The following is a 21,098-nucleotide window of genomic DNA, read 5'->3' on the forward strand; positions in this document are numbered from 1 at the left end:
GGGGGGGGGCTTGAGGTGGGCCGGGGCGGGCCGGGCGGCACTGGTGTCGCCGTCCCTCTAAATACCCCCGGCCCGGTCATAAACACCAGGGTCGCACGCGGTGCCGAGGAAATGGACGCCAACGTCAGCCACTTTACGGTCCGGAACGAGGAACAAGGGCGAAAACGCAGCGAGACGGTGGCGTGGAGGGGCGCTCCTGCGCCGGTCGGAAATGTTCTGGTTATTGAGTGTAATCGTTATTCGAAGGCTGCGTGGTTTATGAGCGACTCGTATTGGGTCGCAGAAAAGTATTCAGTTGTTACGCGAATTTTTCGAATAGTTTCGAATCAAAAGAGTGTTTTATTTCTCTCCGCAGCCGGGCTGTTCTACGAAGACGAGTGGCAGGAAATCCTGGCCTTTAGGGCGGCCATCGAGCGCGTAAACATGGACAAGAAAGTGCTGCCCGGGATCACCATCGTGCCCGTCGTGGAGCTGCTGACCAACGTGGACAGCTTCATGCTGAGCAAAAGAGGTAAGATAACGAACGACGTAAAAATCTTACTTGTTTATGTTTGAAAAATAAAAGTTCTTCTTTTGCGTCTTTCACAGTTTGCAACCTAACATACAATGGCGTAGCCGCCATATTCGGCCCCAAGAGCAGACAATCGGTGAATATCGTATCCTCCATCACGGAGACGTTCGAGATACCACACATCGTCACGCACCCCGGGTTGGCGAGGAGGCCAACCAACTACCAGATTAACATCTACCCCGAGCGCCACAGCCTCTCGCAGGTAGGCACCCAGACGGATATCCGCTACTTAAAAGCCAATCGGTGGAAATCGACGTCGGTTAGACTTTAAACCTCCAGCCGGCTAGAGGGCCCATTCGAGCCCACTGCCAGTAGCCCGCCGGCGAGCAAGGTACGGACTCTGTGATGGCACCGTGGCAGTGTGAAACTCTTGTTCCAGGCCATCCTGGACCTGCTCGAGGACATGGCCTGGAAGACGTTCACCATCGTCTACGAGGACGACGAGGGACTGTTCCGGCTTCAGGAGGTGCTCAAGGCTCACGGTCCCAGCGACAGCCCAGTCACCCTCCGGCGTCTGGGGGAAGGGCCAGACTACAGGCAAGTGACGAAAAGTGTATATCATTTTGAGACTTCAGATTAGGGTGAGCTGTTCTCTGACGGCGAGGGTCAGGCAGGCCACTGCTGAAGGAGATCCAAAACAGCACGGAGACGCGCATACTCCTCGACGTGTCCGCCGACAAGCTCATGGACATCTTCTACCAGGCGAAGCAGGTCAAGCTGATGAGCGACTACATCAGCTACTTGGTCACGTCACTGGTGAGCATTCCCTCCGGCCCCACGACCACGACAGCGTGGTCGCGGCTCAGTCTTTGCCTTTCATTGATCGACTGCTTCCCGGCACAGGACGCGCACACGCTGGACTACACCGAGCTGGACCTGTGGGCCGAGGAGGAGTCGGGCGTCGCCAACATCACGGGCTTCCGGCTCGTCGACCCCAACTCCATGGACGTGCAGAACGCCGTCCACGACTGGATCTGGACCGAGCGGATGCGCGGCAACACCATCACGCTCACGCCCAAGATGGTGAAGACGTCCTCGGCGCTCATCAACGACGCGGTGCACATGCTCGCGCGGGCGCTGCACCAGCTCGACCAGACGGAGCCCTTCATCGTGGAGGCGCCGCTGTCGTGCGAGGGCGTGGACAAGTGGGAGCACGGCGAGCGCATCGTCTCCTTCGTCAAAGCCGTAAGCCTCGACGCTCCCCGTGGCGTTCACTCACCACCCTAAAGAGACCCCACTCACTCAAACCTGGCTTACGCCGGCGCTCGCTTCCAGAAATACAGTGACCCGGACAACACGGAGAGCGGCATGACGGGCCCGCTGTGGCTCGACAAGGACTCGTCGTACAGGCGCAACAACTTCACCGTCACCCTCATCGAGACCAGGGCGGACAACGCGACGGGGACGTGGAACCGCTCCGGCATCCACCTGTACCGCACGGTCGAGGAGATGGAACGCTTCACCAAAGAGCTGCTCTCGAAGAAGGTCATGCGCGTCGTCTCCAAGCTGGTGAGTATCGTCGGTCCAAAGCAGCTTCAGCTTGTTGATGGGGCTCCTCCCCACTGACCGCTCCGCTCCGCCCCCCAGGGTCCACCGTATCTCATGATGAGGGAGAACCAAACGGGGACGACGGGCAACGACCAGTTCCGCGGATACGCCATCGAACTGATCCAAATGATCGCCGACGAGCTCAAATTCAAGTTCGAGTTCTACCTCGTCAAGGACGGGAAGTACGGCTCTCTCAACAAGGATGGGCGGTGGGACGGCCTCATCAAGGATCTGCTGGACAGGGTGAGAAGCGAGCGAGGGAACTGGATGGGAGGGTCTGGTAAAGCACCGTGGCTCTTACGGGACGCACCTGTTCTTTTGACAGAAAGCTGACCTGGGCATCTGCGACCTGACTATAACGTACGACCGGGAGCGAGCCGTGGACTTCACGATGCCGTTTATGACTCTCGGTAAGAAAATCCAGAAGTATCGACTTCAGACATTGCTAAGAATCGTCGCCGATTGAATAGTGATGATCCGGTAAGTACGTCCGTCATTCGCTGCTACACACTTGACCAGTTCAGCCTCTACGGGCTTCTATATAGCGCCTGGTGGGTGGGTAGGCAACATCTTTCCTGAAGCGCATGCGTGTAGTGCGGGGTGGCCTATCCCGAGTCTCGCAGGCGCCGAGCTCCTGTAATTAACTGAATGAAACTAAAGGAAAAAACGGACTTACTTTCTGGATAATCCCATAAACCTGTCCACAGGGATCTCTATTCTGTATTCCAATCCGCCCGAGAAGGCGCCCAACCTCTACTCGTTCTTGGAGCCGCTGTCCACGGAAGTTTGGATCTACATGGCGTCGGCTTTCATAAGCGTATCACTATTACTCTTCATACTTGCGAGGTAAATAGCAAATAGCAGCGGCCCATTAGGGAAATGGGCTTCCCCTTTGTTGATCTAATTCCGTCTCAGCAGTCAGGTGTTGCAACACCTGTTGCGAATACACAGCTAGAAGTACAGCACTTTAAAAACTGCCAGTTCGCTTGCGTATGTTTGGTGAATGACTACATACGACCGACGTCACTCTGTGACGTCCGTCGCTCACCTGTCTTGAAAGTGACGCCACTGGATCATTGGCCATAGATTCAATAATAATTTCAAAAATCTCAAGAAAACGCAAACTTTATCTGCAGGGTAACCCCTCTGGAGTGGAATAACCCTCATCCGTGCAACCCCGAGCCCGAGGAGCTCGAGAACACCTTCAACCTCATCAACAGTATGTGGTTCGCCATGGGTTCATTCCTCCAGCAGGGTTGCGACTTCCTGCCACAGTGAGTATTGGAAAAGGGGGGGGGGGCACTATAGAGAGAGATAACGTGATCCCTAAATCCTGGCCCGTCTCCCCAGGGCACCCTCGACGCGCATGGTGGCCGGCCTGTGGTGGTTCTTCACGCTCATCATGATCTCCTCGTACACGGCTAACCTGGCGGCCTTCCTCACGGCCGCGGGGTTGGACACCGAGAGGATCCACAGCGCCAAGGACCTGGGCGCGCAGAACAAGGTCCAGTACGGCTGCATGGCCGGCGGCTCCACCCAAGCCTTCTTCGCGGTGAGTATACACTCACCGTCTCTCACAAAAATGCAATGCACGTCACAAGTTTAAGCCTGACACGCGTTGTTCCGTGGCATGTGCAGGCTTCCAACACGTCCGAGTACCAGCGCATGTGGTCCATCATGTCGGCCGCGCGACCCACCGTGTTCACGGCGAGCAACCCGCTGGGCGTGGAGCGGGTCAAGAACGCGTGGGAGAACGGCAAGCGGGACTACGCCTTCTTCATGGAGTCCACCGGCATCGAGTACGAGTGTCAGCGCACCTGCTACCTCCGGATGGTGGGCAACCTCCTCGACTCCAAGGGCTACGGCATAGCCATGCCGAGGAGTAAGTTAACACTGCACGAGCACCCCCCTCTGCCCTCGGTCAGCAGTCACCCCAGACAGTCACGCCTCCCCCCCCCCCCTCACACTTTCTAATTTTCGCACCGCCCGTTGCAGACTCACCCTACCGCGCCCTCATCTCCGGCGCCGTCCTCAAGCTGCAGGAGAAGGGCAAGCTGGTGCAGCTCAAGGACCGCTGGTGGAAGCAGATGGACGCGGGCGGGGCGTGCGAGCAAGAGTTCGTGGACAACAGCGACGACAACAAGCTCACCATGGGTCACGTGGGCGGCGTGTTCCTCGTGCTGACGTACGGCTGCGTGGGCGCCTTCTTCGTGGCGGTGGGCGAGTTCCTCTGGAACACGCACACCGTGGCCATCGAGAACAAGGTGCGTGTGCTACCCTGCCCTTTCACTACTCACACGCACAGGCGTCGTCACCCAGCACAGCAAAGGTCAAACGGGGATAATAAACACGAAAGGCAAACGCCTGATACGTATTCACCGTCGCACACCAGGAATCGGACGAGGCGTCACACGCGTGAACGAGAACTCGACGTGATCGCCGGCGGGGCGGGGCTGCGCACAGCAGACGATCAGAACTTTAGTTCGCCTAGATATGGGGTCCCGTTACAGCGCACGAGCGGCTGGGCCGACGGGTGGAGCGGCGGCGCTTGTGCTAGGGAGCTTAGCTGGTGCGGGCAGGGGAGTTGTTGCGGGTGCTCTCCAACCGGACTATAACAGAAAGGGGGGGGGGGCACAGCGGCGGGGGTGGATGGTAGCAACTGTGGTGTAGGTAGCGTCGAGCGCGAGCGGAACTGAGGTCTTTAATTAGGAATAAGAAATGTTGGCAGGGACTGGCAGACCGACCGTTGCATCGCCTGCTCTAATGCTTCTCTCCCGCACGCAGATCACCCCCAAGGAGGCGCTGGTGAAGGAGATGAAGTTCGCGGTGCGCTGCAGCGAGGACACCAAGCCCATCAGACACAGGGCGACGACGCCCAGCTCCAGCCGCAGTGGCAGCCGTTCCCTGGGCAGGTCCCTGGCGCTCTCCCTGCTGCAGTTAAACGCCTTCCAGCGACTGGGCGGCGGGGGCGGCGGCGGTGATGGCGGCGACGGGGGAGGCGGCACTGAGAAGAAGAAGTAGACGCAGTCGTGGTCTCGGGGCCGCCGCCGAGCAAGCTCCACCTGCAGGGCCGCGTCGCGCAAGCCATAGCTATCCAACCCCGTGACATTTTGATGCGTCTGCTGTTGCTCTTGTTGAATTGCGATTTGTTTCCAGTCAGCAGCCGAGGCCGAGCATGTTACCATCGTGTACATTCCAAAAGACGGTAGGCCTCTAGGGCGTGGGTAATGTGGAGCTTTTTAGAGGGTGGTCTCCTTAGGTGATAGCGAGAGGAGGATCCATTTTCTAGATACTTGAACTTACACTTTCGCTGCACGAAAGGTCTTGTCAAAGTAGAAAGTGACAAAAACAATCTGATAAATTGTGACACATATTTTGTTTAGAATAAATTACAGTTGTTTTATCGTATACTTGTATGTTTACCACACAAAATAAACCACTTGTTTGTACCGGACCTGGCAGCAGCAAGGGAAAAGAGAAATGTGTGGAAGAAAGAGGCATTTATTCAAGATGATGTAACATACGTCCATTTGTTTAGTTAACAATTACAAGGATTTTACTTCAGACAGATTGTGAGCATGCATCTCTAAATGCGCAAGCGAGCAGAGTGTCCTCCTCTAGTGCCACTTTCTGCTCCCTGTGAACCAGAGGGGCCAGAAAATTCCCACTGAGCTCCGAACTCACGTTGCCTTTCAGAAGACCCTCCGAGACTACCTCGTCCTCCGGCGGATCCTCCGATGCCTTCTTGTCCTCCAAACCGGTTCTCTCCCTGTCCTCCAAGCGAACCTTCAAACCCGCCCTGCCCTGCGGTGGAGCCCCCTACCTGTCCTCCAAAGCCACCCTGTCCTCCAGCAGAACCTCCCATGCCACCCTGTCCTCCAGGACGACCTCCCATGCCTACCTGTCCTCCAGCGGAACCTCCCATGCCACCCTGTCCTCCGAATCCACCCTGTCCTCTAGCGGAACCTCCCATGCCACCCTGTCCTCCAAATCCACCCTGTCCTCTTGCAGAACCTCCCATGCCGCCCTGTCCTCCAGCAAGACCTCCCATTCCTACCTGTCCTCCAAAGCCACCCTGTCCTCCAGGACGACCTCCCATGCCTACCTGTCCTCCAAAGCCACCCTGTCCTCCAGCTGAACCTCCCATGCCACCCTGTCCTCCAGCACGACCTCCCATGCCTACCTGTCCTCCAAAGCCACCACGTCCTCCAAACCCACGACCACCGCGGCCGCCAAGTCCTCCTTGGCCCTGGCCTTGACCCTGACCGCCAGCACCAAAGCTCATTTGCCCACGGCCACCGGCACTACCCTGACCTCTACCTCCAGGCCCGCCCTGTCCCTGTCCGCCAAAACTCAGGTTCATTTCTCCGCGACCTCCTGCTTCTCCTTGACCACCGATTCCGCCCTGAGCCTGGCCTCCACGACATCCGGCAGCACCCTGTCCCTGCCCGCCAAAGCCTCCACGGCCTGCGGCAGCACCCTGACTCTGTCCTTGGCCCTGACCGCCAAAGCTTCCACGACCTCCTGCAACACCCTGTGTCTGGCCACTGATGCCCCCACGACCTCCGGCACCACCTTGCCCTTGACCACTGAGGCCCAGACTACCTGCAGCACCTCCATGAGCTTGGCCGCCAAAGCCTCCATGGCCTCCTGCAGCACCCTGCGCCTGACCCCCAAGGCTTGCACGACCTCCGGCAGCCTCCTGTCCCTGACCACTGATGCCCACACGGCCTCCGGCACCACCTTGTCCACCGGCAGCACCCTGGCGGCCTCGTCCATTGGCTCCCCCCAAAACTCCTGAACCCAAACCTCCCTGGCCCAGACCGCTGAGTCTTCCGGATAGCCCATTTGTACCACCAAGACCTGCGCTCAGACCACCGGAACCCAAACCACCCAGGCCCAGGCCGCTAAGCCCTCCGGATAGTCCACCTGAGCCCCCAAGACCTGCGCGCTGACCGCCGGAGAGGAGGCCGCTAAGTCCGTTGTTCTGGCCGGCACGGCCGCCGAGTCCTCCAGCAAGACCACCAAGGCCTGCGCTGACAGCTCCGCCCAGACCTCCCTGACCCTGTCCTCCGAGACCTCCAGCGAGTCTGCCCAGACCACTGAGACCTCCGCTCAGACCGCTTCCGGAAAGACCTCCGTTGAGTGCTGCGCTGAGCCCTCCTCCAAGGGCGCTGCCGGACGATCCCTGGCCCCCGGCGAGGCCCTGGATGGCTCCAGCGACATTCCTCGCGGTGGAGCTGGCCTCTCCGGCGATGTTCCTCGCAGAGCTGAGGCGTCCAGCAATGTTCCTGGCGGCGCTGACGCCATCGGAGAGGCTGCTGACAGCTCCACCCAGACCTCCCTGGCCCTGTCCTCCGAGACCTCCAGCGAGTCTGCGCAGACCACTGAGACCTCCGCTCAGACCGCTTCCGGAAAGACCTCCGTTGAGTGCTGCGCTGAGCCCCCCTCCAAGGGCGCTGCCGGACGATCCCTGGGCCCCGGCGAGGCCCTGGATGGCTCCAGCGACGTTCCTCGCGGTGGAGCTGGCCTCTCCGGCGATGTTCCTCGCAGAGCTGAGACGTCCAGCAATGTTCCTAGCGGCGCTGACGCCATCGGAGAGGCTGTTAACGGACCTGATCTCCCCAGCGATGTCGCGGGCCGTGTCGATGTGGCCGGCGATGTTCCGGGCGGCGTTGACGCCGTCGGACAGAGAGGCGCTGAGCGAGCCAGTCCTACCCGAGCTCGAGCTCAGCGAGATGTTCAGCTGGCCCCGGGCGCAGCCGGCAAGGAGAGCGACCTGCACGGAAAGAACATTAGCCAGTTTGATAGGCGACACACATGGTAGGAGTGTTGCGTTTTGGTATGGCTTACCAGTAGCAGCACTTTCATGGTCGAGCTGTGATTGACAAAACTCGGATTGCCATTCCTTTTATAAGTCGGCCACCTTGTCCTCTCTGGGTTCGGTGTTTGAACAGCTGCATTGGGTGATGCGATTGGGCCACTATGCGACGCATTCATGAGATGTATGTCAGATCACCTTTCGGAGAAACATCACTCATACAGAGCAAGAATAGGCCTGCTTACGTGAAGTTTGGCTTTGCGTCATTAACCCCCCTCCCCCCCGCAATGTTGAACAGGGTGCAAGACGCTACCTCACCTAGACGAAAACAAAGAAACTGGAAGAAACTGCTAAGGAAAGAAAAGGTAAACATATGAAGAGACAATCTCTGGCTTATTTTTGAGCTTCTTCGCTCATTACCGTGTTGGCTCAGAAAAAGAAATTCGTTTTAAGACACCTAGTCCTTTCTATGTTTACATTTTACTTTCAACAGAAGACAAGCCGTCCGCCCACCATAACTCAGACTTAAGTCTTTCCGGCCAAAACTGCCTAACCAGGCCTAACTATACAAAACACGCTTGGGGGCGGGGAGGCTACTGTCGTGCTTTTCTCCCTCTCCGCATCCACTCGAACAGAGTACCAACCCGAAACTTTTGTTGCAGCCATACAAAATAGTTTTGTTTACTATGAGTTTAAGTATCAGTGAATTGAAATCCAAAGATTACAATTAAAATACACATCATTGATTTTTTAACGTGATTATTTATTGACAATGTTTTGTATAAAAAATAGTACTCTGTTGTCATGTTTGTCGTGAAAGGAACTGTGTTTCGTCTTCTTTCCTCTCCTCTCCTCACCCCTCCCCTCCCTCTCCCAGTGCAACGCTGTATGCTGTATTCCCCTCCGGACCGGAATAACACACTCAGCTGCCTGCGAAAATGGATTTATCAGGTACAACAGGTAACTGTTAGAGAAATTATTCTTGTTTTCCAGAAAAATATTTCTCTTTTGTCACTTTTATCGATTGACATTCTTATTCTTTACTTTCTTAATTAAATGAAGGTGATCAATCAGATGTAAACCATCAAGGCCTTTGTGCTTATTGTAAAAAGGATGCAAAACTTTCCTGTGCTAAGTGTGGAGCAAATTATTGCTCTAAAGAGCACCAAACTATTGATTGGAAGATTCATCGGAAATCATGTTCTAATAAATACTATGAACTTAAACGAGAGCCATCCAAGCCAACTGAATTAGTGGCATCCAAAAACATACCCTGCAATACAGTTATCTTTCAATCTCAGGCCATTGCTGTTGGTCCTGTAAGTTTGCAGCAGGATTTTTCTTAAAAGAAATAGAGCTTTTTTTATGCTTTATCATTGTTTTTACATCTTGTTAAATTTTCAGAGCTTATCAGAACCTGTGTGTCTTGGATGCCTGCGTCCTCTAATATATGATGTCATGTCTCCTTTGTGTAATGGCTGTGGATGGCCTGTTTGTGGTATAGACTGTGAGCGCTCAGAAATGCATCAGCTGGAGTGTCAAGCGATGCAGAATGTAGGGTACCGGTTTAATCAAGGTGAATATCCCTTTTGTTCTTTCTTACCTTTTGTTTGAGTCATAATACTAATAAATAATCTATTTACTTTTTTAGATGAACTAAGATCAGACTGGCGTCCTTTTTTTGCAATGAAGCCAGGCATATGGATTCTTGTTCTCCGTGTTCTTCTTTCTGGGAAATCAAAACAGCTGTTGAAGCTTTATCGAAGTGAAGATGAAAACGATAATAATGCATTTGGAAAATTTGCAAATGTGGCACTTCGTTCACATGGTGTTATGTTTATTAGAAATGAGTTGAAGCTCCAACAGTTCAAGGCAGAAGATATTATGCGATTAGGTTGTCTCATCTTAAGATCTACCGTGCCAGCTAGATATGTTCACCTTTCAGAGAGTGTAGAAGTGAGTGACTTTTCCCATCACCCTGAAGGAACACAAAGCCGAAATGAGGTCGAAATAGGGTGATCCCGGGGACTTTATTAACCGTTTCAAGACATCAATTTCGGTATCTTGGAGGACTACGCTTTGACTTGAAAAGGTCAACATGGGTATCTCTTTGACATCATTTCGACTCAAGTGGTTCTCCTTGGGTACAGAAAACTCTCCTTAACTCCACACATTTCAAATTCCTATACATATGTACATTTCTTAAATTTTCAGGCGGCTGAAGCTCACGCTTCTCATGTGGTATATTTGAAACAAACATGTGACCCGAATGTGGCCTATCACAGAATGAATGGAAATAAATCTACAATGGTTGTTGCATGTAAGGATATAAAAGCTGGAGAAAAGTTGACTGTATCCAAAGGATATTGGTTCCCAACAAGTCTTTGCATGACATCAACATTCTCAAGGCAACAATGGCAAAATCTGCTTGGTAAAAATCCTTGTGATTGTCAGAGATGCTCTGACCCCTCAGAGTTGGGACTGTACTTGTCATCATTAAAATGCAGAAACTGCAAAGGTATTTTGGGTAGCTATTCATAGCAGACATGTATCCAGGGTTCAGAGGATTGTGACCCTACGCGCCTGTGCCATCAGTAAAGGGACTATGTGGTAGGTGATTTGTTGTGCAATCAAGAGTGCAATCCAAGAGAAGCAAATAGCAGAATGACTTTAGTTCCCTGAACTCAAATCCTGGATACACGCCTGCTTATAGTGGGAGCTATGTTTTGTTTTTTAAACCTTTTAATATGTTTGTAAAATAATTTCTGTCTAGATTTCGTGGTGCCCAAGGACACTGCTAACATTTTAGTGACAGATTGGATCTGTAAAGCTTGCAAATTAGTTCTCAAGGGTGATGAATTTTTCAAAATAACTAAAGGTGTGGCAGATGAATTTTCAGCATGTCTTGGCAGTGAAAATAAGTTAATACAGCTGGAAAAGTTCATTGAAACCCACAGTGGACCTAATGGCGCACTTCATGGAAATCATGAACTTATCCTGCAGGCAAAGTTTAAGTTTTGTGAAACTACTTATAAAAATTCTATAGAGACCGGAGCTGCTTACAAATTTGGTAATACTAAATCATTGAGATGAACAAATATAACTTTTAATTTATGTTTGAATTGTTCAAGGAAACATAGTACTGAAGGGAGTTGAAGTTTTAAATTTTTGTTCTCAGATTGTAAAGAGCTTTCTCTGCTCAAGAAATATGCCACGGACTACTTGAACTTCCACCCTTTGTCATACCAAGTAACCTTTTACCATGACTTGGTCTTTCTTAAAAATTCAATTTACACTTTGGAGCATGGAGAAAGAACCAAGGAGGAGGCCAAAGTAAGTACTTTTGATCATGATAAAATGTAAACCACCATAAGGTGAAGTTTTAACTGTGTGTTTCCTTCTATCAAGAAATTTTACATTGAAAATAACTTAGCCTGGATTGGAATTTGCAATGGAAGACTTCAACGTTTCTGTGGTTATTGCCTCCAGATGGAAGAATATTTAACACTGCATACGGATTTCCTTGTGCTCAGCAGGAGATTAGACTTAGCTGTATTGTAGGAAAAAACTCTGTTTGCTTCTGTTTGAAACAATGTTTTAGATAAGAGTGCTAGGTCATTTTCACTTTCAAATGGTTTTATGAATCCTACTGTTACCTCTAACTTGGCTCTACTTTAAATGTTAAATGTTGCTTTCCTTTCACATGTTAGCCATCATTACTGACCCAATACCCCTAATAGTTTGTTGAATACTCTGCAGAATTTTTTCAGATAATTAGATTAACAATAAATTTCCAGCCCTTTTCAAACAGCATCATTTTATTTCAGTGGATAAACAATGTTTGCTATCCAACAACAATGTATTGTCTTTTAAAGTACAGTATCTTAAGGAGAAAAGAGCACGGCATAAAGTACACTTATACAGTTTTAACTTAAATGTATACATCAAGCATTTCAATGACACCGCTTTTGTCTCTCAAAATATCATTAGTGACAAAAGAAAACAATTTAGGCAAGAATTGGAAGGAATGGAATGTGAAAAATTTCTTACAAGAAGCTTACTTTGCATAGTGCTTTAGATAAACTGTAGTTTACCCTCAAAAGAAAAAGAGCTTTTGTTACTGACATTTATGTTGTGCTCTTACGCTTCCAACCAAATGCCTTACAAATATATAATATGGTTGTGTTTTATTGCGAAACATCCCATAGACACAATAATTTTAAACATGGCATTTATTTCGGTGCTTTCATATATTAATACAATATAAACTCAATTACATTAAATACTTTCTCATTTCACTAGATACCTTACCTTTCAAACATGTGTGGGAGACTATGACTAAAAAACAAAGTAATTAAATGATATATAGTACCTCACCTATTTGTGAGGCATAACAGAACAACAATGATACACAATAATCTATTGCTTTGGTAAGAAAAAGGAGTCTTGTTAATGTTTTGTTGAGGTCCGACGTAAAGGAGCTAAAAACTCATTAATGAGGAACCTACAAGAACTGTTACTTTGAAGGTAACATAGATCCTGCACTGTGCTTTTTCTGTTGTTGTTTGGAAAAACACTCAAACTCAGACTTTTTTTTAAATATTCATAAGTAAGTTTTTGGGGACTGTGGTTTTTGTATTTGTGGTCTGAACAGACAAAAGGTTTAAAAGAGGAAGATGTGTGACCAACCCAATTATATCAGGCCAGACTTGAGAGAATAGAAAGAGGGATTGTTGATGCAATGCTTTACCCAATGAGACTAGAAAGTCAAAACAATAATGGCAGTCAAATTTGAAGGTCTACAGAGTGCTAACCGTATGAACAACGTGTGTACCAATCATTTAATTGTGATATGAAAAAGCAGTTTAACACAAATGACATACAGTATCACTTTGGTAATATTAATCAAAATTGTAACATTCAAGACAGCAAATTTCCAGATCGGGCAGACATTTTTGTCATTTTTGAGATTGTTATCCGCACAGCAGGGGCACTGAATTTTTCAAACAGTAACGGAGAGTGAAAAAAACATTTCATTTACTGCTTTGCAAACAAAATCTGTGACAACACAAGGATGGTCCCAATGATGGTTTAGGAAAAGCATTGACCCCTAATAGGAGTGAGGGTGTTTCACAGTCCTGCTTTTTTCTACCTGGAACCCAGGAAAAAGTAAAAGTTACTTTTACTCCGTGCTAGAACCAAAAATGTAAAAGTTCACCTTATTTTCTTTCAGAAGTATTTAGATTGATAAAGTTTAGCTTAAGTCAAGTGATTTCAAAATCAGCTTTTACAGTGCAGGACCACCATCAAAACAGAATAGACTAGAAATATCTGACAATCCCTTTTCTTCAAGCTCACATTAACACACAAATATATACATTTCATATATGCTCAAAAATTGATGCAACTCCCCCTGAATATTTGTCTATGACTGTCTGACCAAGACTATGGCTGATTGTGATCTTATTTAAAGAGATCAAGCATCAAGCACAAACCATTTTATGAAGACATAAAATGTTAGATTGCATAACAGATAAGTAAACAACAGACAAGTAGGTTGAAAATTTAAACTCAATAGAGCCAACAATAATCCATACAGTTCCCTTGAGAGAATAAACAAAAAGCACAGAACACCTGAAACTACGATATTACAACTGATGAAAGGCAAGAAATCATCACATTTATCTTAAATAAATAAAATCTAGTATAATAAATTTCATGGTACGTAAAATGTGGTCAGATCACTGAGTGTGCCACACCACACCTTCACATGGGAGTTACTTCTTTGCTTGTATGTGCCACTTTCTTTTCAGCTCTTTAACTTATTTATGTTGCTGCGTACGATAAAGACTACTTTTGTAAAATACAATTTAAATCAAAGCTTCGAAATATACCTTTAACATCTTTTTTCAAAATATTGTCCTCAAGATAATGTGTAAGTTTTAGTGGACACAAGAGTCCTGGCATGATTATTTAAATTACCGTAGCTATAAACATATATATGAATAACGGGCAAAAATATTTAGTTACTGCATTTCAATCCATTGGGGCACATAAGCATAGAAACAAAAGTTTTGAACAACCTGCAGACCATATATGGTGGCAGTTGAGCAGTGAATCTGTCATACTTCTTATTTAGTTTTTAATTCAATAAATGCCAGTACAACCTACAGGCAGTTCAACAAACAACTGACTACCAAATGAGATAGGATATTATAAAGCCATTACTTTGACAACAATTGATTACAATTAATTTAAGGTGATTAGATAAGAAACAAAATGTAACACACCGTCCATCAAATCTGATGAAGGATGCAGAATACATGTGAGAGTGAATAATCAACGTATTAAGTAAAAGGCTACAGTAGTAAGTGCTTGAAAAGGCAGCTTCATGAAATATATTAAGTCCTCATTATAAAAATAACAAGTTGGAGGAAATCATGACTCCTTCACTTGTTAATAAACTTAATATTTAGAACAATGGCATAATTTCAGGTCATAATAAATAAAATCATATATAATCACAGGTGAACGTACCATTTTACACACAATAAAATCCCAAACACACAAAACAACAGCAATTAATTGCTCTTTTCAAAATTCTTTGAGTTCCTATCCTAATGTACTTTAAGCTCAAAATTCAGCTAAGTTGGTTGTAATAAAAATGTCCAGAAGTACACAGCATAGTCTAGAGAAGGCTAGCCAGATGAACTGTGATGGACATAACCAAATATCAATAGAAATAAGATTTACAAGCAGCTATTTATTATGTTCCAATGCTTCTGCCCTCCAAAAATATAAAAACAGATTCAAATTTGTAGTTTTGTTGGGATTTTTTTTCCAAACGTAGTTTTAATACTAAGTACAGTACTGTGGAATGAGAACATATCTCGATAGACACAGCAATGCATGCTACATTTAAGAATTTTGGAGCAATCATTCTGGACAAGCAAAATTAAATAATAGACTAGGCCTCCGTGTTTAGAGGAAAGGGAACAGACTACATACATTACATACAGCTTCAAACATGAAGTTCATCCTCCGCAGCAATACTCAAACATTATTTATACTGAATTACATATAATACAAAATTGTAGCTACAGTGGCATAGAAAGGTTATAATTCACTCTAATACTGCAGTTTGGAAACATGTCCACTGACCCTTCTTACCATTCTAGTAAACTGAAAGATATGGCTTTAATCATTTTTAAAAGAAACAAAAAATGAAAATTGCTTTAATTTCATGGCATACTGATGTGTCTAACAGAAAGTTTTGTCTTATAAGCATTGAATATTTGTATCATATCTAACATTACCGCAAATTTGCTTTCTAATACAGACTTTGCACAATAGAGCATTCTCTTTCAGGAAGTTGACGCACCTTCATAGAGCCATCTGCCCCACAAGAGAATAAACGTCCACATCCATCAACTTTTAGTTGTGTTACACCTTGGCCGATATTTTTGAAGAAACTTGAGCGAGCATGCTCTCCTGGGAAGTTGTACAATTGTTGATGAACAGAGAGTCCCCAAACCTACAGAGAGCATAGGAATCAAAAGAAGATGTGCATTATATTGGAAAGCAGAGAACAGAATCTTGTAAGTAACTGAAACAAACCTTTATGTCCCCATCAGCTGATCCAGTCACAAAGAATTCTTCACCAGGGTCAATAGCCAGGCATTTTACAGCTGAATCATGAGCTTGGAAACGATGTCTCATCAAGCGTTGGCGAACGTCAAATATACAAACATCACCTTTTTTGCCAGCAGAAATAAGCAGTTGATGTTGAGGCGCATACACAAGGCTGGAAGCTCCTTGATCATGGCAGTTGAACACTATAACGGGACACAATGAAGAAGTATGAACACTAATTAAGAAACACAGAACTTCATTATACACACATATACTCCCTCCCAAAAAAGAAGTTTCTTAAATCACCTACCAGCTAACAGTGATTTCTTTTGAGGCAAAAGAGTATCCCACAATGCAACATTCTTACTCTCTGAGCTGTGGCCTGCAGTTGCAACCAAACTACACGCACCAAGAAACACAAAATCACTTGTCACTTTACTGTGACATTGGTATGTCTGCAATTTAAAGAAATGGATATAAAATAGGACAATATATCTAAATCTATTGATATTCACACACTTTTAATGAATAAATGAAATCAAAACTTACAAAGAAAGGGCGACTTGCATTAGATTGTAATCCTATTTGCCACAAACTAAGGTTGCCATCTCCATCTGCAACTCCAAACTTGTTACCGTGTTCTGAGAAGCGCACGCGAGTAACTTTAGCAAATGTTCCAGGAGACCGTGGAACAGAGACAGGTTGTGCATGGCCCCACTCCCACATCTGAACTGAGCCGTCTTGAGAGCCAGTAAGATCTGTAAGAACGCAATTTTTAAAAAATAGAACCACAAAAGATTAGAAGTAAGATGATTGATTGATTAATTGGACCGAAGGGGGAGTGCGGTACTCAAAAACTATTCCGAATTAGACTCACATAATGGAAGCAATGGATGGGCACTCAAACGCCGAATTCCATCTACCTTGTGTTTCATTACCTGATAAGAAAACAACATTACAATTAAAAAGCATCACAGTATATTTCTGAAATACTTTTAAGAATAAAGAGAAATACTACTACACTGAAAACACCACATAAACAATGTTCAATATTTTAAAAAATCATTTCATTAAAAAAATGTTAATTAAAGACAAAAACTGTATGTATAAGTTCATGCCATTAATAATTTAGCTCAACTTTACAGGAAAAAAATTAAGGAAAACAACTACAGATAGTTTCAAAATTGCAGAATTACAGAATTGTACAGCACCGTCCACTGATTACAAATAACTGTTCACTGTGGTGGTTAAGTTGTACATAGCAATAGAAGAAAAATGACATTATTGGCGTAATAAGGATATGCACATAACATTTAAAGGGTAGGATGTACTAGGTAAATGAAATCTTAGAACACGTGCTTCATAAAAAATAATTACAACAGCATTTTACATCATGCTTACTTAACTCTCAAAGAAAAATTAAAGCTCAAGTCTTTGTCAATTAGCTGTTACCAAAGCAAAAAGAAAGATGCAAGGCTAGTAGACAAGTGCCTGTAACACTTTCTATGGGGAGCATTTATTTTTCTTTATCTTTTTCAGTTGTCTGTCCACATAGGCCACTTTCTAAGTGTTTATTTTACCTTTCACAAGAAGTCAATGGAAACACAGGGGTTGGTGACCCCACAGTTAAAGAATTCTTAGATATTTTTATAGGGGTAGACCTGCCTCCCAGAAAGTGTCAACTAACAAGATGTACAACATCGAACTCTGCTTGAGTCGGATGTCTCATGAAACCAAATATGTAATTTAATATGCATGATTGTGCTAAAGAAAAAACACTACTGTTTTTAAAAGGAATAAATACAGAAGATATTCAGGGAAGCATGCTGTTTTTGGTCTTGAAAATGTCACAATGAGAAATAATAGTAAAAAGATACGTAATACATTGCATTAATTACACATAGCCCCATTGTAAGGCACAGAAAACAAAATAGGAAATAAAAGTATAAAATAAAGTGAAACAAATAAAATAAAAGCCAGGCACTACAAATGTTTCACCCTCACCGGTTTCAATAAGTGTCGACTACGGTCGATCACCCACTGACAAAACTTGGGGTCATGAGACCCTGGGAAGTTGAGGCCCTTCATCTGTGACCCAGCATGTATCAGACAAGCAGGAAAGAAATGAGTACAATGCAATTTTATTTTTCTCATGGAAGATCTTAGAGTAACCAAACAAATAAGCTGAGGTAGATGACTCTTTCTAACAGAAGATGCAAAGAGGATACAGACAAAAGCCATTGGATTTTGCAGGTTGAGGAACCATCAACCAAGTAACAGAAATCTCAGTATGCATTTTTTGAAGAAAAATCTAAGATACCTAAATAATGAAACTGGGATTATTTAAATTTATTCCGAGGGAAGTGAAAATAAAATGTCCGCATAGAGTGAGCCAACGAGCACTCATACTCCAGCATTTGCCAGCTGCCTTACTCCATGTTATCAGACATTCAAGCAGGCAGGTTATTGCATCATTACCGAATGCTGTTTTCAACTGAAAACAATTGCCTATTGTGACAAATAACCAACACCTGATTTGATTCCATAGATAGGAATAGATAGGATACTTTGCACAACTCCCACCTGAGCAACCAAACACAACACACAAAAACACTCTCACACAAATGCAGGGATATGCTAGCTCTGAGATTCTGTCCCCTTACTCCATAAAAAAATAAAAAAAAGGAAAGCAGATTGGAGCGGGATTCTGAACTTTTCTATTAAATGTAACTCACTGTAAAAAACATAAGTTAACAAGTTAATTGTGTTCAGTAGCCAAAAGAGTAAATCTCACCACAGATGCTCCACGCCCTGATTGGCCAGCAATGCCGGGCTGAGGACTTGCTGGTTGCTGATAGTTCTGTATTGCTGGGGAGGTTTGTGACAAGTGCGGCCTATCAGCAGCAGTTTGAATGACAAGGAAACTTGAAGCAGGTAGTGTTTCTGGCTCCCTGAAAGAAGCATGATGTTTTAACTCAGAGGTACAGCTACTTCACACAATGTTGAACCATGCAAAAGATATATTTACTTGTTGAGATTTATTATGTCAAATTCACACTCATCTTCAAGCCATGAAGGTAATTCCAACAAAAGTGAAATATCCATTTCCTGTACTTCCCTAGGAGTAGCCAGAGCCAAAAGTCCAGCGTTAACCTGAAAAAGAAATGCCAAAATTGTAGAGCACTGGGTTTTTAAGAAAAGAGTTGACATAGTAAGAAATCAAATGTTCCATGTACCTGGTTAAGGCAGAATGCAGAAATAGAATCTTGCTCCTTGTGAATAATGCGAACGGGTTCTGGTAGTGGGTTGCCGGCTGAATCAACAGTGGTGGCTCCTTTGTTATCATCTGAGGAGTTTCCTCCACCACGTAATGCAGGACTGCCATCAGACATGTGGTGTCCTCCATCAAGGAGAGTTGACATAGATCTCTTCTTACCAAACACACAACGAATAAAGATTTCTTGAACAGCCTCCTGTCTTACAAGGAAACTCCATAAGCGCCGTGCAGGAGCAGCTGATATGTGACGTGAACTGAAAGAAATAATTTAAAATGTAAACAGTTCATGTAAAGAAATAACAATTTTACCTGTTATGCCCCCTTCAAATTCCTATAAAAAAGAAATACTCACTTGAAAGGGGTGTTACTTTTATCTAAAAGAGACCGATATTTATGGATAGCAGGACCAGTGGCTGTAGATTCCACATAACAACCAGGAATGTAATCAACTGGAGCAGGACCACGGGTATCAAGTTCATCTCTTAGGCAATCAATCCATTGATTGACAGCACGTAAAACTCCATGAATCAATGGGCTGCATACAGGCAGTTCTATACAGAAAATCAAACCAAACAATCAATGAGCAAAAAAAAGTTACAGGTAAGAAGAACTGTGAAATTAAAATTGGTAATTCCTAACCTTGCAACTCTATGCCAGCAATGTTTAGAAACTCTTGGAGTTGGCATTGCACAATTTTCATAACAGCGAGACGAAGTACACACCAACTGTATGAATTAGGATTAGAGTGTTCTACATTTTCGCGTTCTTTGTTTTTCTGTTTTTCTCTTTGAGCTGCACTTGTGCCATCAAAAATATTATCATCATCTTCATCTTCTGTTTCACTTAAGTCACTAACAGCAGAATCTGCAGAGTCATAATCAACTTCATCTGCATCTTCTTTCAGCTGAGGCTATAAAATTTCCCAGTAAAAAAACAAAAAAACATGGATTAATTATTTTTTAATTGCACTTACATAAAAATTAATTGATATAGAAAATAATTATACCTTGTTCAAAAAGTATGAGAGCATTGACATCTCAGGAGAAACAAATTGCTCTCTGTATGTAGGTTTATCTTCTTTCATTTGAGGAGTTCCTGACTGACTCCCAAACTGACCCAAAAGTTTCATGTTCAAGCGAGCTCGCTGCTTGGTGATTGAAGTCCACACACTACCCTCACTTGAAACGCTTTGTTCTCTTTCCAGACTTGTATTAGTACTACCAACAGACTGGAAAAAGACATATATTGTACACTAAAACTTATTACCACTATCTCAGATAGTTGAAATAGCAAAAAAATTGCCAAAACTTACTTGAGAGGCTGTACTTTGGGCTACTCTTAACAATTTTTTAACACCTCCTCCAAATAAGTTTGCCCATGTAAAATTGCTAAAGTTTTGACCAGCCAGACGGTAGAGAATATGTGAATCACAGGTGGCTGTAGCATAAGTAATCAGACTCATGTAAGTGGCAACAAATGCTTCGCACAACAAAATATTCAGTCGCGGAGTGTCTTCATCTTTATCTCTGGCTAGAAGAGCCCGCAGATTTGTGACTCCAGGCCATTTTGATGGTATGGTTGTGACTTGCAATGGTTCATCAGTTGAGTACCTTCGACGCCTGGCATTTCCTGCTATCAAATGACTGTTGGGATAAACAACATTCAACCTTGCCAATGTTTCCATTCCTGTGCTTTGGAATGTGTCTGTATGGTGCTTCACACTGAAAGTATCAGAATCACACAAAGACTGATAGATGCAAGCTGATAGAGCAACTGACAGGTCACGTAAAACAAATACATGGCTGAACTTTGATCGAGTTAACATGGGAGGGCTGCGGAAATCAATTATGGTTTGCAGCATATCGTGGGCTTGAGCCTGTAACAAATTTTGTTTATGTAGAAAAAAGAAAATCACCTTAAACATAACTAGAGCCAACATTAGAAAAGGAGGATAATGTTTTCAATTTACCTGCAAATGACGCACAGGGTCTGCCACTACAGTCTTGTTGCAAGCTACACTAGCAGAAAGTAATGGCAAAGTTGTTGGGAAAGGCAAAGGTGACAATAACTGCTGTTGTGTTTTCTCCTGCTGCAACTCTTGCAGCAACAAAACCAACTCCATACGGACTGATGCCAAACCACCTCCACTTGCACCATGCAAGCTACAATAACTCAGTAGAGTGCGAAGCAGAGTTTCGTTTGCTAAAATTTGAGAAAGTATGATAATATATTAAGAAATGATCACAGTT

The 21,098-nt window shown here is 45.2% G+C and overlaps 4 protein-coding genes across 24 annotated transcripts in view; 2 read left to right on the forward strand and 2 right to left on the reverse strand.

Annotated features, from left to right (window-relative positions):
* LOC113202547 (glutamate receptor ionotropic, kainate 2-like) overlaps positions 1-5,527 on the forward strand; it is a 6,062-nt gene extending 535 nt beyond the window's left edge. Inside the window, exons 2-15 of one of the 2 annotated variants that reach the window (XM_026416823.2) lie at positions 356-511; positions 589-773; positions 951-1,108; positions 1,186-1,327; positions 1,415-1,756; positions 1,847-2,080; positions 2,159-2,362; positions 2,445-2,529; positions 2,827-2,965; positions 3,256-3,393; positions 3,470-3,671; positions 3,758-4,001; positions 4,115-4,383; positions 4,904-5,527. In XM_026416823.2, coding sequence (XP_026272608.1) covers positions 356-511; positions 589-773; positions 951-1,108; positions 1,186-1,327; positions 1,415-1,756; positions 1,847-2,080; positions 2,159-2,362; positions 2,445-2,529; positions 2,827-2,965; positions 3,256-3,393; positions 3,470-3,671; positions 3,758-4,001; positions 4,115-4,383; positions 4,904-5,140 — 2,735 coding nt within the window. In that variant the 3' untranslated portion in view covers positions 5,141-5,527. Of the gene's footprint in view, positions 1-355; positions 512-588; positions 774-950; positions 1,113-1,185; positions 1,328-1,414; positions 1,757-1,846; positions 2,081-2,158; positions 2,363-2,444; positions 2,530-2,826; positions 2,966-3,255; positions 3,394-3,469; positions 3,672-3,757; positions 4,002-4,114; positions 4,384-4,903 lie in introns of those variants that run through there. The other variant, XM_052275557.1, reaches the window with a different exon arrangement.
* A 75-nt stretch (positions 5,528-5,602) lies between these two features.
* LOC113202555 (uncharacterized) lies at positions 5,603-8,062 on the reverse strand. 19 transcript variants are annotated; one of them, XM_052275565.1, is made up of 4 exons: positions 7,973-8,062; positions 6,290-7,898; positions 6,134-6,211; positions 5,603-6,085 (listed from the first exon to the last, which is right to left on the reverse strand). In XM_052275565.1, exons 1-4 carry the CDS (start codon positions 7,988-7,990, stop codon positions 5,706-5,708), a joined length of 2,085 nt encoding a protein of 694 aa, XP_052131525.1. In that variant the 5' UTR covers positions 7,991-8,062; the 3' UTR covers positions 5,603-5,705. The 19 variants fall into 19 exon arrangements, with proteins under 19 accessions (XP_052131525.1, XP_052131535.1, XP_052131528.1 ...); XM_052275575.1 differs by lacking the exon at positions 6,134-6,211 and having other exon boundaries at positions 5,603-5,888; positions 5,943-5,977; positions 6,260-7,898; XM_052275568.1 differs by having other exon boundaries at positions 5,603-5,977; positions 6,260-7,898.
* Positions 8,063-8,776: 714 nt separating this feature from the next.
* On the forward strand, positions 8,777-11,748 carry LOC113201991 (uncharacterized). 2 transcript variants are annotated; one of them, XM_026416021.2, is made up of 8 exons: positions 8,777-8,900; positions 9,003-9,259; positions 9,345-9,516; positions 9,592-9,896; positions 10,155-10,458; positions 10,714-11,010; positions 11,119-11,273; positions 11,349-11,748. In XM_026416021.2, exons 1-8 carry the CDS (start codon positions 8,879-8,881, stop codon positions 11,499-11,501), a joined length of 1,665 nt encoding a protein of 554 aa, XP_026271806.1. In that variant the 5' UTR covers positions 8,777-8,878; the 3' UTR covers positions 11,502-11,748. The 2 variants fall into 2 exon arrangements, with proteins under 2 accessions (XP_026271806.1, XP_026271815.1); XM_026416030.2 differs by having other exon boundaries at positions 8,789-8,891.
* Positions 11,749-12,154: 406 nt separating this feature from the next.
* On the reverse strand, positions 12,155-21,051 carry LOC127751659 (dmX-like protein 2; the record flags this gene model as incomplete). Its single annotated transcript, XM_052275556.1, is given in 14 exon segments — positions 12,155-15,474; positions 15,558-15,775; positions 15,883-16,027; positions 16,122-16,330; positions 16,450-16,510; positions 17,577-17,660; positions 18,367-18,523; positions 18,601-18,725; positions 18,809-19,103; positions 19,202-19,400; positions 19,489-19,759; positions 19,856-20,077; positions 20,162-20,725; positions 20,819-21,051. Coding segments are annotated over 14 exon segments (2,987 nt in total), but the record flags the coding sequence as incomplete, so codon positions are not given.
* Positions 21,052-21,098: the final 47 nt, after the last annotated feature.

The sequence above is a fragment of the Frankliniella occidentalis genome, unplaced genomic scaffold (genome assembly GCF_000697945.3).
Source record: "Frankliniella occidentalis isolate FOCC.00 unplaced genomic scaffold, Focc_3.1 Scaffold665, whole genome shotgun sequence".
Classification (NCBI taxonomy): Eukaryota; Metazoa; Arthropoda; class Insecta; order Thysanoptera; family Thripidae; genus Frankliniella; species Frankliniella occidentalis.